Genomic DNA, 14,632 nt, shown 5'->3' on the forward strand with positions numbered 1-14,632 from the left:
TCGCTCCTATTTCCACACCTGTAGACCAGAGAACTTTTTTGCAAAGGAAGGAAGGGTGAGTGAGGAGGACAGTTCTGGAACAAGTTTTTCTGGGCTTGAACTAGTCAGAGAATCAGGATATATCAGGGAAGAATGTAGAAACTATTTATAGTCTGTACCAAATACAGTACAGTCAGTTTCCATCAGGAGGTAGGCCATCTGGTTCCCCAGGCAGGTCCGCCCTGGTGGAATTGGTAGGTTAGTCCTTGGGGTAGGTCATCGAGGTACTTATTTCACCAGTTCACTTGGAGTTGATTAAGCAGTAAGGGGCTGATAGTCCAAATTTGTAAGAGACTGAGATTGATAAACCAGAGTCTCAAATTTATGTTGAAAAATGAGTGTCAAACTTATTGATGGCTCATGTTCTCATTCAAAGGAAAATGTACTTCGGAGAAGTAAGATAATTTATTAGGGAATTCTTTGATGGGTAAAGAGTCATCAAAAATTGAATTAGATGGTCTTAATGCCTAGTGTTACAGCTGTAGAAGCCTGATGCAGCCTCAGGCACTTGGACTCCAAAAGCTTGGGTTGTTTGCAACACTGTTATCTATTAGAAAAGGTGGCAGATGGGCTTTTCAAAGTCCGGTGCAATTTTCTCACTTACCACCCTTTGCACGGGTTCTTTCTCCTCTTCGGTAGCTTGAATAATCAAGGTGACTCTGAGTATGGGAAATATCAGTTGATTGATTTTCCTCTACACATATATCTTATGAAAGATATGGTCCTATACAATCATTAGATGATAGGCCCTGGTGAAATACAACAGGGAAATTAGAAGCGGAGAGAGTCTTAGTCCTCCCCACAGCCCCACCACATCGCCTCTCCTTCCCCTCATCACTTCTTCTGAACTGTGGTATCAAAAACAAAGGGATGGTATCAAAAACAATTCTGATTGCAATGAAAAATAACCTCATCCCTCTTTTGTGATTGATAAATAGAACACTATGCTAAGTCACTTACCCAGCTAAGTTTTCATCCACAGTAAGTTTGAGGCTAAGATACAAGTAAAAAATTGGTGGTATCATGTGAGAAGGGTCTGTTCTTTCAGCTGGCTTTTTTAACTACTGAAAAAAACCCAACCAACCAAAGGCACATTGCATTTATCATGGGTGCCTGGTTTGTTTCCTAGTTGTTTGGTTGGTTTATAAACATAAACCAAATAGCAGGTATGCTCCAGAAGTATCCTAATTCCTTTGTGAAGACACTTCCATATCAGCTTTCTGTATTTTTCTATTGCTAAATTCAGGGAACAGGTTTAAGATACCTCATTTGGTTACCATTTTCCCTATAATCCTTTAAGTTTCTAGCTTTCAGAGGGCAGAGAGGACATTTGCTTCTCTTTATTCAGGACCGCATTAATTAAGTTCTGAAGTATTTTTCTAAAATGTAAATAGCTTTAATCGTTTTCTTTATTATAAGAGTAATAGTATACTCATAAAAAAGATTCTTAATGGCTTTTTCATGATAATGAAAACATTGCATATATAATAATATTGCCCCATTAGTCTTTGTCTCCTCTCCACTCAGTGAGCATAGAGAGGAGCATAGAGAAGAGTATTGAGGCTTATGGAGATATAGTGTACTAGAAAGGGACACAGGCAGATTAGGTACCTTATGTATGTCATTTTGCTTTTACAGCAATCCTTATGAGGTAGCAATAGTATTTCCCTTGTATAGATAAGAAAAGAGAAGCTCAGGAAAGTTAAACAACTTGTGTAAGATCACTCAGGAAATAAGTGTCAGAGTTGGGATTTGAACCCCTCCCCTCCCCAAACACATAGATGCACATACACACCCCTGACTTCAGAGCCTTTACTGATCCTACCATTCCACTCAGACTCCAAGAGTGAGAACACTTGGCCATGGCTTAGGAAATTTGGGTTCTGTACCTGAAACTCTCAATAGTTACTAGTGGAAACTTGGGCACATCCCTGGCTCTGGTGTCTTCATCTCTCTCCCAGATCTCATTGGGCTTTGCCTATGTTGCTAAGTTAGAAATTTTTTTTTTTTTCATTTTTTTTTGACTGAAGACAGCATGGTCTGACTGAATAATTTAATGACCCAGTTTAACAATTTTTTCCAGTGACTATAACATGGATAGTTAGCAAATACTCCTTTCTAACACAAGTGGCATGTGCACCTTGCATGATAGAAATCATTGACCTCATCTCTGGTCATGTCACCTACCAGTCTGAGATCAGTGCAAGCCCTCTGTACCTGGAGGTTCTGAGAATAGCGGGGATGAAGGTGTTGGGATTTTACTAATTCTTCTTTGTTAATACCTCTTCGTAGGGACCGAATGCTGATGTTTGAAGAGCTTTCAGATATCTTCTCAGATCATAATAACCATTTGACCAGCCGGGAGCTACTGATGAAGGTGAGGCTTGTGGTGGGGGTACTGGGTAGCATTGTTGATAGTTCTAGAATATATTCAGAGAAAAAGTAACTTGAGCATTCCTTAAACTCCTTCAATCCTCTGAGAAAGCCTAAGGTGACTAAAAGGCAGCGTTTTGCTTTTATTTATGTAGAGTCTAAGATGTTTGAGGTCAAAAAAAATTCAAAATCCAGTGAGTTCTCTCCTAACCTCCTTACTTTTACTATTAACACAACCAGACTGTGAAAGATAAATTCATGTGTATACCTCTTTAACAAACTACTCTGCAAATATTGAATGCTGGCAGGTAGGTGGGTGAGAGGCCCTGTAATATTCCTTCTCCGTAAAACATCTCAAATGTCAGAGCCTAAGCCTGCAATTCCACATCCTTTATTTGTACTAAGTTGCACAATCTGTCTGTCAGCAATATTTATTAAACACAAGATAAATGCTGACTTCTGAACTACTTGATAAAGATATGACTTGGTTCATTTTATTTCTCCAGACATATATTGAATGCCTAATATTTGTAAAGCATTGGTCCATCCTTTAGGAATATGAAGATGGCTAACATGGACCCTGTTTTCTAGGAATTCACATTCTAGGTGGAGACAGACACAAAACCACAAGAAAAAGTGTCAAATAAAGGTAAAACTAACAGGTTGTGGGCAATAATTAGGAGAACAAGCATATACCAGATAATTTTCTTACAGCCTTTCTATAAAATAGATTCTGTCATCCTCATTTTGAGGATAGCTGAGACTCAGAGAAGTACCATGCCCTAAGACAAATAACTGGAGGTGGTAGAGAAAAAATGTGACTCCATCTTGGTGAGACTCCAAAACCTGTGCTTTTTATCACTTAAGCACAAAGCTATTTCTTTTGACCTCTTGGGAGTAAGGGGGCAGAGTGGATTAGGTAAAGCTTCACAGGAAGATCAATCGGTAATTTCTTCAACAGATATTGATTGAGCACTCGCTATGTGCTGGGTGCTGGAGATACAGATGCATGGAAGACAGTCTCTGATCCCAAGGGGATTACAGTTTCATGGGGGAGGTAGAAAATTAGACAGTTACAAAATAGTATAGTACTACAAGGGAAAAGCTCTGAACTGGACAAATAGAAATGATCCTCTTCTGTAAGTTGGAGATAATCATAGTATTTGGCCTGCTGACTGCATAGAATTATTTTGAAGGTTGGCAAAGGTAAAATATTTGAAAGCATTTTACAAATTTATTGGAAAGCTATGTGCATATGAAACTGAAGTATGTATAACATGCAAAAGAAGAAAGTATAAGCTGTGTACCTGAGCTTGGAGGGGACACTTGGGTTGGTCAAGTGGGGAGGGGGGGAGCTAAGATAAGGCATCCAGTCGACACCCTTAGCTTGTTCATTCCTGCAAGGGCTTCCATTGTGGTCTTCATGGCAGCTCTCCTCTGAAGTCCTGCTCATCCTTCATGTCTCTCCTGGAAACCTTTCTTGACACTCCCGAGTCTGATCAGGTGTCTTCCTGTACTCCTCTGTCCTGGCATTTATCACATACTCTATTGGAATTGTCTGTGTACTTAATCTGCCTCCCTACCTGCCTGTAAGGGCAGGGACTGGGAATACCTTTTTCACTGTTGTATCCCTAATGTCTTAACACAGTGCCTGGCATATAGTAAGTGTTCGCAAGATATTGTTTGCCTGTTTTATAATGCACATGCCCCCTGTTAGCCCTTCTTGAGGTAGATAGTGTAAGCATGGCAGTTTATATGGATGCCTGACTTTGGATTTGGTCTACCTGATGAACTGCATACTGAGCAGTGCTTGCTGAGATCGTGTTACTCCCTGCTTCATGTCCCCCTGGATTTGCAGTCTTTAAATGGAAACCTGGCTGGAGAGAGATGGCTTAGTGGTCTCACTGTCAGTAATACGAAGCTAGACTAACTGGAGCCACACATCTAAATCCCAATAGCCCTGACTCATCCTTCCAAAGTAGATAAATTGAATGCTGTGCAGAGTGTTGCATGGTGTAGGCCTTTTGGCTAAAACCTTAGAAGCAAAGCTATAGCTACACATTAAAGACCCCATAAACTTTTCTTAAATATGAAAGTTTACTCCAGTACTCCAAGTTTAGTTTCATGCATGTGGCTCAAATTCCAAAGAAATGAAAAACCTGGCTATGAATATACGTGGTCTGTACATTATCATTGATAGTGGAATGTTTTGTGGCAGTCCACATGTATATGTATGTCCTTTTCTAGTTATCTTTGTTGATCATTCTTCATATGACTTAGTAATTCCAGGTGTTAATTCTCAGCACAGTTTTTGAAAATGAAATCAAGGTATGCAGGTTGTCAAAAGAACCACTAAGGGAAAAAAGCTGTCCTTCTGTGTGCCACTCCTGCACTTTACTGATTTATAGTTGGCTAATCTTAGTCTTAAATGACCTATCTTTTTCTTTTACTTCTGAATAGAAGTAAGGTTCCACTTCTTTAATAGTATGGTCCATGCAGCACAACAACTAGCAAAAATCTATGGCTTTCCTTTTAAACATAAAATGTTTTTATGTCTTCTCAAAGATTATCTTAAACCTGTTCCCTCCTCATAATTTCTGGAACTTCAGTAATTCTGAGCAGCTGTGTTATCGAGTTTACAAATTTCAAAACAATGGGAACGCAAAACAACATCAAATCTTCATGATTCTTGGTGCTTTTGGTGAGAATTATCTCTGGTTGAATTGATATAACCAACTGCTAGGAAGGTCCACAAATTTAGCTTTAGTAGAGATGTGTCAGTAAAACTCCCAAACACACTAAAGATAAAGTTGGACCTGAAAAGTCAGACTCCAGAGGAGTCATTTGATGCAGGAGACTGTTAGAACTGGTAAGACCTATTCAAACAACAAAAGCCATCATTTTCTGAGCTATAATTTAACAAATACTTGAGGAAGGATTCAGTGCCTATGTAGCAAGCTGGTAGAAGAGACCCTCTCTGAGGCCCAGGAAGAGGATGGATGAGAGCAGCTGAACTCTGCCTAAGATGGAGATAGAAGGTGAGACTCAGACAAGTGGTTTCCATCAGTGAGAGGAAGAGAGGAGAGACAGAAAGAGCGAGGAAGAGAGTAGTATACATAGGGAGTGGGAGAGATTTGGAGTTCGTCCAAAAATAGGTGGTGGTTGAAGTCATGGGATTGGATGGTATTTCCAAAGACATAAGCAAATACTTTGGCAGAAAGAAGTGATGCAGTCACAGAAACCTGTGGATTTGCAAGAAAGTTTACGGGACTGATGATATAAGACATCGCAGAGCAGAGGGTTTGGGACTGAGGAAGGAGAAATCTCTATAGCGATTGGACATGGCAAATAAGTAGATTCTCAGATGATACTTCATTAGGAAGAACTGGCACTAGTCTCTTTGGTGCTCCCCCAAGAGATGGAATCACATTCCTCTGAAGTCATGAAATCAGCAAGTCTTTCAGCTCCTCGTCTCAGGTCCTCATCTCTCCCACCACTGGGGAGGTTGTCCTAAGTGCTCTTTAACGATCCTTCTTGTTTCTATTCTATGAATCTCATGAACCTTTAGACTTTTTTAGAAATTCTTATTAAGAATTTTAGATCTGTCAGCAATTATTTCATACATTATAACCTCTGCCAATGATTGAGCAACTGGAAGGAGGCCAGAAGGACCTATATATTGGAAAGAGATTGGTATTCACTTTCAAATCAGACAGAATTGATTAATCACTCTAAGCCAATTCTCAAGAAGTTGAGAGGGACTCACATCTACCTAGCCCAGGAAATTGCACATATCAGGCCACTTGGCATTCACTTCCAGGAAAACTTCGGAGACCATTGATTAGAAGTAGCTTTCATTATTATAGTTCATAATGGAAGAGCTAAAGTGGATAGTGAGTCACTATAGATTCTTTCCCCAGGGATGTACCTGAGGCCCTGATTAAAGCTGGTGAATGATGGAATATGTTGAACTCTGCCACCATCAGTAAGGCCAAGTTATTGAGGAAAAATATTCCTTTTGCTGTTTCACAGTGGTAAAGTATACCACCTGTGATGGTAATATAATAAATGTAGGAATAACTGAACTAAGGAAAAACTAATATAAAGCATGCATTGGAGGCCAAACACTACTGAATTGTGACATTTGCCTCCTATTCATACAGTTCCTGGAAAATGAGAACTTAACAAGACCCTGAAACCACAAAACCAAAAACAGTTTATGTTCCAGTCAGCAAACTCAAGACTAGTCATTATGTAAAAGAATTTATTGTTACACTGGGAGGAAGGAGAGAAAGAGGAGCCATCTGTCCCTCAGGCACCAAGAGGAAGGATTGGTTTGTAAGAGTTCCAAACCTGAGGGACAACTTGGGAGAACTGATTGGGGGTGAAAAAGAGAGGAAGAAATTAATAAAGGTTCTGGCTTTCATGGATTAGTGCTGTATCATGATACTGGACTTCCTCAGAAAACTTCCGGTGTAAAGTTTCATTTTGCCAAGAAATCCCACAGAAATAGTCACTTTTCTCTCACAGAATGCTGACACATCCATTTAAGGCCAAGATCAAGAACTGACAAAATGTAGAGGAAGAACTCTTCATTTCCAGGACATGTAATTACTTTGAATGAAATTTGGAATGTGTAAAAATTGTTGCCGGTTCCTAGAATTGCCTGCCTTGTATGATGAGTGATTTTGTAACTAAGTCAGGGGCTCTTTTTACAAAGTAGGGGGTAAAACAGGATAATCCAAGGCCAGCAGGCTTCATAACAAATAGCCCACTTGCAACAAGCCGGTCAAGTTTTGCATAAGGTGGCCTAGAGAACCTCTGGGTTCTTGGAGTTGGAAGCCTCTTCATTTTGCATGATGTTCAGATAGTTGCCTAGACGTTTTGTCCCAGAAACTAGATGCGCCTTCATTTCTATCCAGTGTCATCCTCCAGCCCCGTCCTTTGTGTGCTTCTGTTTCTTAGGAAGGAACCTCAAAATTTGCAAACCTGGATAGCAGCGTGAAAGAAAACCAGAAACGGACTCAGAGGCGCCTTCAGCTCCAGAAGGACATGGTAGGGGCAACCATCTTTTCCCCTGAGAGCTCACAGGAGGGGGATAGCCTGTGTGTGTCGGGGGGTGGGAGTGGGGGGAAGGAAAAGGGGCCAGTCTCCTGTACAGCACTAGCACCTTCAATCCCGGTGGCTCTTAAGTTTTCAAAACAGTTCTCCCAATCTTTACCTCATTGGATTCTTAGCTGCCCTGGGGGATCAGTAGAAAAGAAATCATTTATCTCATTTGACCCAGTAGGAAAAAAACATTGAGTTGCAAATAATATTGTTTCCTAGGAAATCTTTTTTTCTTTTCTCTTCTTTCCTCCCTCTCTTTACCTTTCCCCCTTCCCCTTCCTCTTCCTTTTCTTTCTTTTTAAGTAAGGGAAAGTTCAAGGTGTGTAGAGTTCTGCCCCTTTTACTATCTTCATCCACCTACCTCTGCACTTAGTAGCTGCTACCATCCCATCTCTGGGGCCTCCCGGGCTTCTATTTAGCTACAGAGCAGAGAAATGCCTACCGTCATCAGCTTTGGGTCCATGGTGGCCCTGGCCCTGGTCCTGGCCCTGGCTGTCCTTCTAGGATGACTTGGTCCTTGTCCTTAGAGAATTCTTCCCTTGTACTGGCTTCTCTAGTCATTTTCCAGCTCTCCTTTCTAAACCTTATCTTTTGCATTTTTCAGAGGAGCACATGGGACCATAATCCAGCCTCTTCCTTAAGACTGAAAGATAGTTATTGGCATCTTTGGCTTTATTTTAAACTCTCATAGCTTTTAGCATAAAGAGTTCTAGAGAGTTCTAGAGTCTGTCAGACTGGAGCCTAAGCATTCTCACTCCTGCCTGCTGATTTGAGGAGGACCTTTTCCTTCTTTGGAAAGTTGGACATGAATCAGAAACATTATTTTCAAATGGAAGGATTCTTCTGTAACACAAAGCCTGTAAAACATTCACCTTGTTTCACATTTTTTTGGTTGTTCAAAGACAAGTTAAAAATAGCTGTTACCAAAAAAAAGAGAAAAGATTATTTTAGTTCAGGATGAGACTTTGTATGCACAACGGGAAAGGACACACTGCAGCTGACGGTGGGGTTCTGAAGGACAACCCCCTCCTTGGTGTGAACCTCAGGAAGCATATCTGGCTGAGGAAGGAAGCCACCTCAGGTCAAGCAGCTGCCTTAGTCCTGGGTGAGACTTAGCTTTCCCATCAAAGTGCCTTAGTGGAAGTTAGGATAAGGTGTTCATGGAACCCCTTTTTATTTTCCCTTCAAAATGGCTTGTGACTTGGTGGCCTTGAAATCACAGAGATGATTTCAGAGGAAATTTGGTGAAATGAATATAATATCAGTTGTCAGTTGAAATACACCCACCTTCATTTCCATTTTTTGTTGTTAAATAAACTTTTTACTTTGGAATACTTTTTGATTTACAGAAAATTTGCAAAGATAGTACATAGGTTCTATAAACCCCACACCCAGTTTCTCCCATTGTTAGTATCTTACATAAGCATCACACATCTGTCAATACTAAGAAACTGACCTTGGTATAATACCTGTTTTCCATTAGTATCCGCTTCCTGTTTCAGGATCCAGTTCAGCGTCCTACACTCCGTTTAGTTGCTAAGTCTTCCCAGTCTTCACTGGTGTGTGATGGTTTCTAAGCCTTTCCTTGTTCATTACCCTGACCGTTTGAGTTCTGGCTGGGTCTCCTGTAGATTATCCCCAATCCAGGTTTGTCTGTTGTTATTCGAGTGATTTGGGGGAATATCACAGAGGTGAGGTGCCGTCCCCGTCACATCATGTGCGGTGCGCATGGCATCCCCATGGCATCTGGTGCCACATTGTTGGTGTCCTGCGTGGCATCCCCTTCATCACTTGGGTGAGATAGGGTTGGCCAGGCTTCCCACTCCAATGTTAATATTTTTTCCTGTCCATCCTCTACTCTTTGAAAGCACAACACTAAGTCTAGCCCAAGGGAGCATTTCATGGTGACCTCTACACCTTTGGGAAGCATCTTCTCCACTAAGCAGGTGCCCACGTTTTACAGACGGTGAGATCAGGGCTGGTCCAAACTGCTGGGAATGTCCTCACATCCTGAAAGGTCCTTTTTGATCTGAACCTAAGCAAATAAATACCTAACTGTGAGCACATTTGCACATAACTTAGATGATGACTTGGCTTTCATGACTTTGAAAATTAGACATTAGATGATGGTGTATTTTCTTATTTGTGGAGGCATTTTCAAGATTTCATTCATGGAAGTGAGAATGAATGGTCCTAAATTCAGCCTTGACTGGCTCTTAGTTATTCTCAAAACTTTGTCAAGGGTTAGCTGGCCATTCAAGGACTGCTGTTTCCATCTGCATATAGGTTGGTTTCTAAATTTAGTAGCAATAGGCCTTTGCTCCCATGTGGAGGTTACTGAAATCCTTAAACTTTTCAATAAAAGACAATTTGCTCTGATTGCTCTTCAGGGCGTGATGCAGGGAACTGTGCCCTATTTGGGCACCTTCTTAACTGACCTGACCATGCTCGACACAGCTCTTCAGGACTACATTGAGGTGAGTTCTGTGCAGGTGGTGAAATGGTGCCTGCATCCTTCTCGTCTGGTACCCAGGAGAGTACTTCCCTTTTGTCAGTATCTATCGAGTGCCCATTTAAGTGCATGATATATGCTGGATTCTATGGGAAATACAAAGTTGCATGACATTGGAAGTGGCTCAGATTACAGCAGATTACATCTGGGGATATGGATCAAAGCAGGCAGTGATAGATAGCAGTAGTGGAAATTCATGCAGAAAGGCAATGAGTGAATAGAGGAGGGCATAGTAAGCCCATAGGAGGGGACATGGTAAAAAGGCCTCATGAAGGAGTGGGTCTGAGCAAGACCTTGACGTTGAGTAGGACTTTGGCAGATGGAGTTAAGAGGATTACATGCCCTTAGCATTATATCTGGTGGGATAGGGACTCAGTCAAATTTGTTGATTATTTTTGTTTCAGGTATCCCTTTTCTTGTGTATTGCTACGTGCTCTTGAGCTAGTTCTTTCTTTCTTTCTTTCTCTCTCTCTGTTTTCCAGGGAATAGAAAAAGAGGTGAAAACCAGTCAAACAAACTACTTTTTAGTAGAAGTATTAAAATTTTAAGTGGAGGAGAAATTTGAAATGAACTTTAAGGATTGCTTGTTCATCCTGCCACCCTGGTTATCACATGCAGTCAGCCTATTTTTACTGTCATAATTAGAAGGAGTAGCAGTTATTTAGCATATATTTCACTTCAAGTTTATCATGAGTGTTGTGAACATGCTCATTCATTTTGCATTTCCTGAGCTCTATGTGTCTTCACATCCTCTGCCTCAGCTTATCTCAGGAAACACCCATCAGTGTTGGGGAATTTTGGAGGAGTGACCAGTGTTTTAGAAGTTAAATTCAGCCTACTGAGAATCGGAGCTGGGGGAATGAAGAATTGAAAGTTAACTTTTCATGATGAAGTGACTTCCCTTTTGATAAAACATTGACGATTTGGTTTCCAGTATGAGTCAATGACCATCTGTTTTTGTTGCTTTGGGTCAAGAAGAAAAAAATATAAAGAAATAATTTGCTCAAGATTTTCCTTTTTCTGGCTTTTGAATTCTAATTGGTAATTTTCTTATCATTAATTATGATTTTATTTGGTTTCAGAAATTTCCAGAGAAGGCTATCCTGTGTTACTATAATTAAAAGAATGTCTGTTTTTCCTGAAGCAAAAGATGCTTCTCTTCCTCCATAACAGCCATATTTATAGTTTGATTAGTAATTATGACTTTTATTCCTTTAATCTCTTTTGTGACCAAGAACAACATAGGGTTGTATTTAAAAGTAACTTGGTTAGTCATTCTTCTTTTTATTTCTTTCAGGGTGGGTTAATAAACTTTGAGAAAAGGAGAAGGGTAAGTAGAGGTTTTGGCTATCGTTTAAAAATATTTTACTTCATTTGGGCATGAAAAAAATGAAAAAGTGGGGAATTTTTTTAGAAGAAAAAAAAATGGGTTAGCATTTATTGAACATTTATCATATACCATTGCATTTGACATGCTTTTACACATTATTCCCCAAGAAGCCTGTGAGGTAGACTTTTATCACCCCAATCTGAAGGTAAAGAAACCAGATCTCAGGGAGATTAACTGGCTCAGGGTTGAGGTAGCAGGACCTGGGTTCTCAACCTGTTCTGCCTCATTTCAAAGCCCCCAGTTTCTTCCCTGAACCCCTCCTCACCTCATTTACCATCATTTTTAGTGATAACAAGTTTGTCCTGTTAAAGAGAAGAGGCTTTTATTAGTGGCAAATGATACTGAAGAGTGGATAAAGATGGTTAATTCTTGGAGGCCTGTTTGAGAGAGGAAGTTGTTTTCACTGCTGCATGTGGGTAATTACTCTTTTCCTTTCCTGTCAGCAAGGAAGGGGTTTTTGTCATCCATTTGAATTTTTCTGTACACAGTAAAACAGTTCTGAACTGCGTTAAAAAAAGATAAATTAGAGCTTTGAAAATTTGCTGTAGTTTTAGTGTTAAAATAATACATTAAGGGGAGCTGGTGTAGCTCAGTGGTTAAGTGCTGGCATCCCACATACGAGGTCCTGGGTTCAATCCCCAGCACTGGTACCTCAAAAAATAAATGGTATATTAAAATAGGTATTGAAAAGATGCAGAAGAAAATAAGGCACAAGATAATAACTTCACTCTATAGTACTCTCATTGTTCTTTAGTCATTCATTCATTCTTTCATTCAACAAATATTGATTGCATGAGTAATATGGCTCTGGCAGAATGATTGGTTTGGGGATTGTAATAGGGAGCCAGCTCTCTGCCCTCATAAAGTTCACAATCCAGACAGGAGGTAGATAAGAAAACAGGTAATTATAACACCCAGAAGAAGAAATATCTAAGTCTTCTGGCCCTGGGAGAGTATTCTTTCTTCTTTAGCATGATGGTAAATGTTCCTGGAGGTCATTAGATGGGAAATTGAGACCCAAGGATTCCTCAGGATCTTGAGTTATTTCTGTCGTGTCCTGTAATATTAAAAGAATTCGGTTATCACCTCCATGGTTACCCATCTTTGTCCTTTACTTCAGAAAAACCCTGGATGGTAATCTCTTTCCTTTTAAGACTAAGATGCTAAACTTTTGGAGAGTTTGAGTATAAAACCTAACATCTTAAGCTTAAACCCATTACTGGTTATTGAAGCATCTAAAAGATGTATAAATAATTTTGGACATGATTATATACTTGCTTCTCTTGTGAGCTTTAAAAGACTTAGTTAAATGATTTACTGGAGTAGTAAAAACTCAAGGATTCAGGAAATCTAAACATTCAAGTTTATGAGGCCCTGGACTGTTTAGATCTGTTGCCCTACCAAAACTAATTTATTGAGAGGTAAGAGTTGAAGAATATGGGGGTGGATAATTTGCAAACTCCATTACTTCAAGTATTGATTTCTCTTTTAGGAAGTAGAAATACAAATTTTCCATATCTTTAAGAAATACTCAAACTTAAAAAAATAACTTTTCAGTCACAGAAATAAAAATGGGAAAAAGAAAAAGGAAGCCACTATGACTTTTGGGTTGCTTTGGTAGCTTGTTTTGTTATGTAAATTAAGTTTTCAAGGAGAAAGGAGAATTGATAATTGCTTGACCACTTGAGAGATTCAGAGTTAGAATTTTTAAGTTATTCAGCCATTTGATTTCTAAGAAGCAGTGCTTCAGCATCATCATAGATGGATTTCTCCATCTCATATCCTAATGTGGCATGTTTTCATGTTGAAGACATGATATTTTTTTGGACTTACCATTCACTCTTTCTTTTTGGTGTTCGGTCTGCATCAGGAATTTGAGGTGATTGCCCAAATAAAGCTCTTACAGTCTGCCTGCAACAGCTATTGTATGACTCCAGACCAAAAGTTCATCCAGTGGTTTCAGAGGCAGCATCTCTTAACGGAGGAGGAAAGGTGAGCATATCATCCATCAGAGTGGAGCTGAGGTGTTGGCATGCAGAATACTGCATCTAATTCCTCATTCAGTCATTTATTCAACAACCACTTAGTGAGCAGCCACTGGGTTTCTAGGGTCTCAGTTTTCAAAGCAGCCTGGTATAGCAGGAAAAGCTGAAGTGACATCAGAAGATCTGCCTTCACATTTGTGTTCTGCTACTTTTATCTTTGTAACCTTGAACAAGCCACATATTCTTCCCATTCTTCAGGATGCTCATCCGTATAATGCTTGTTTGTGAGGACTAAATGAAACAATACTTTGGGAAAGCACAGTTAAAATGTGTATCATCATCATCATCATCATCATCATCATTAGTGACCCCGTCACCTCCAAATTTGTCATTTTCGTTAATGATACTGGTTTTCAGGGAACTTTCAGTCTTGGGGAGAGGCAGAAATGAAATATGATAGGTAGCTAAAGTGTTACAGGAGCCTATGGGCAGGAACAATTCATTTGACCAAGGGTGGGATGGGGGGTAGAGAAGATGCTATAAAGGAGTTAACATTTGGGCTCAACTGTGAAGGAGATGAGATTTTGCAAGGAGGGGAACTGGAGAAGAACATTCCAGACAGAGGGAGAACACAAGCAGAGGCCTGGCAGCCTGACAATGCTTGGCGTTCCGACGAACAGTAAGAACTCTGGTGTGTCTGGGACACAAGAGACAAGTTTCAAAATAGTAGTTGATGAGCATGGAAAGACACATTAATTACAAATGCCTTGAATACTGGCCCACAGGGCCTGGTCTTTATTCAGTAGACCAGTAGTTGGCAAATTAGGGCCCGAAAGCCATGTACACCCCACTGCCTCTTTTTACATTTTTAAGGGGTTGGGAAAAAATCAAAAGAAGAATATATTTTGACATGGGACAGTTATTTGAAATGTAAATTTCAGTGCCCATAAATAAAGTTTTATTGGAGTACAGCCCATTCATTTTGCATCTTGTCTATGGTTGCTTTCACACTTGAAAGGCAGAGCTGTGTAGATAAGACAGATTAACACATGACTTGCAAATCCTAAAGTATTTACTCTCTGGTCTCTCACAGAAGAAGTTTGTTAATTCCTGTTGTAGAACAGGAGATTTCCTTGAAAGTTTATCATCAGGGAGAGTAAAATTGACAGCAAAATAAAAATTATTTTCCAATGAAGAAATTGAGATTTAGATAAATATTAGGTT

General features: G+C 39.9%; 1 protein-coding gene across 3 annotated transcripts in view; it reads left to right on the forward strand.

The window, feature by feature from the left end:
* Positions 1-14,632, forward strand: part of RGL1 (ral guanine nucleotide dissociation stimulator like 1) — a 257,827-nt gene that overhangs the window by 218,702 nt on the left and 24,493 nt on the right. For all 3 annotated transcript variants that reach the window (XM_004469095.4, XM_058274849.1, XM_004469096.4), the window contains 5 exons: positions 2,332-2,416; positions 7,378-7,467; positions 9,912-9,998; positions 11,331-11,363; positions 13,294-13,415. In XM_004469095.4, the coding sequence (XP_004469152.1) occupies positions 2,332-2,416; positions 7,378-7,467; positions 9,912-9,998; positions 11,331-11,363; positions 13,294-13,415 (417 nt within the window). The remainder of the gene's footprint in view (positions 1-2,331; positions 2,417-7,377; positions 7,468-9,911; positions 9,999-11,330; positions 11,364-13,293; positions 13,416-14,632) is intronic.

The sequence above is a fragment of the Dasypus novemcinctus genome, chromosome 13 (genome assembly GCF_030445035.2).
Source record: "Dasypus novemcinctus isolate mDasNov1 chromosome 13, mDasNov1.1.hap2, whole genome shotgun sequence".
NCBI classification, from domain to species: domain Eukaryota; kingdom Metazoa; phylum Chordata; class Mammalia; order Cingulata; family Dasypodidae; genus Dasypus; species Dasypus novemcinctus.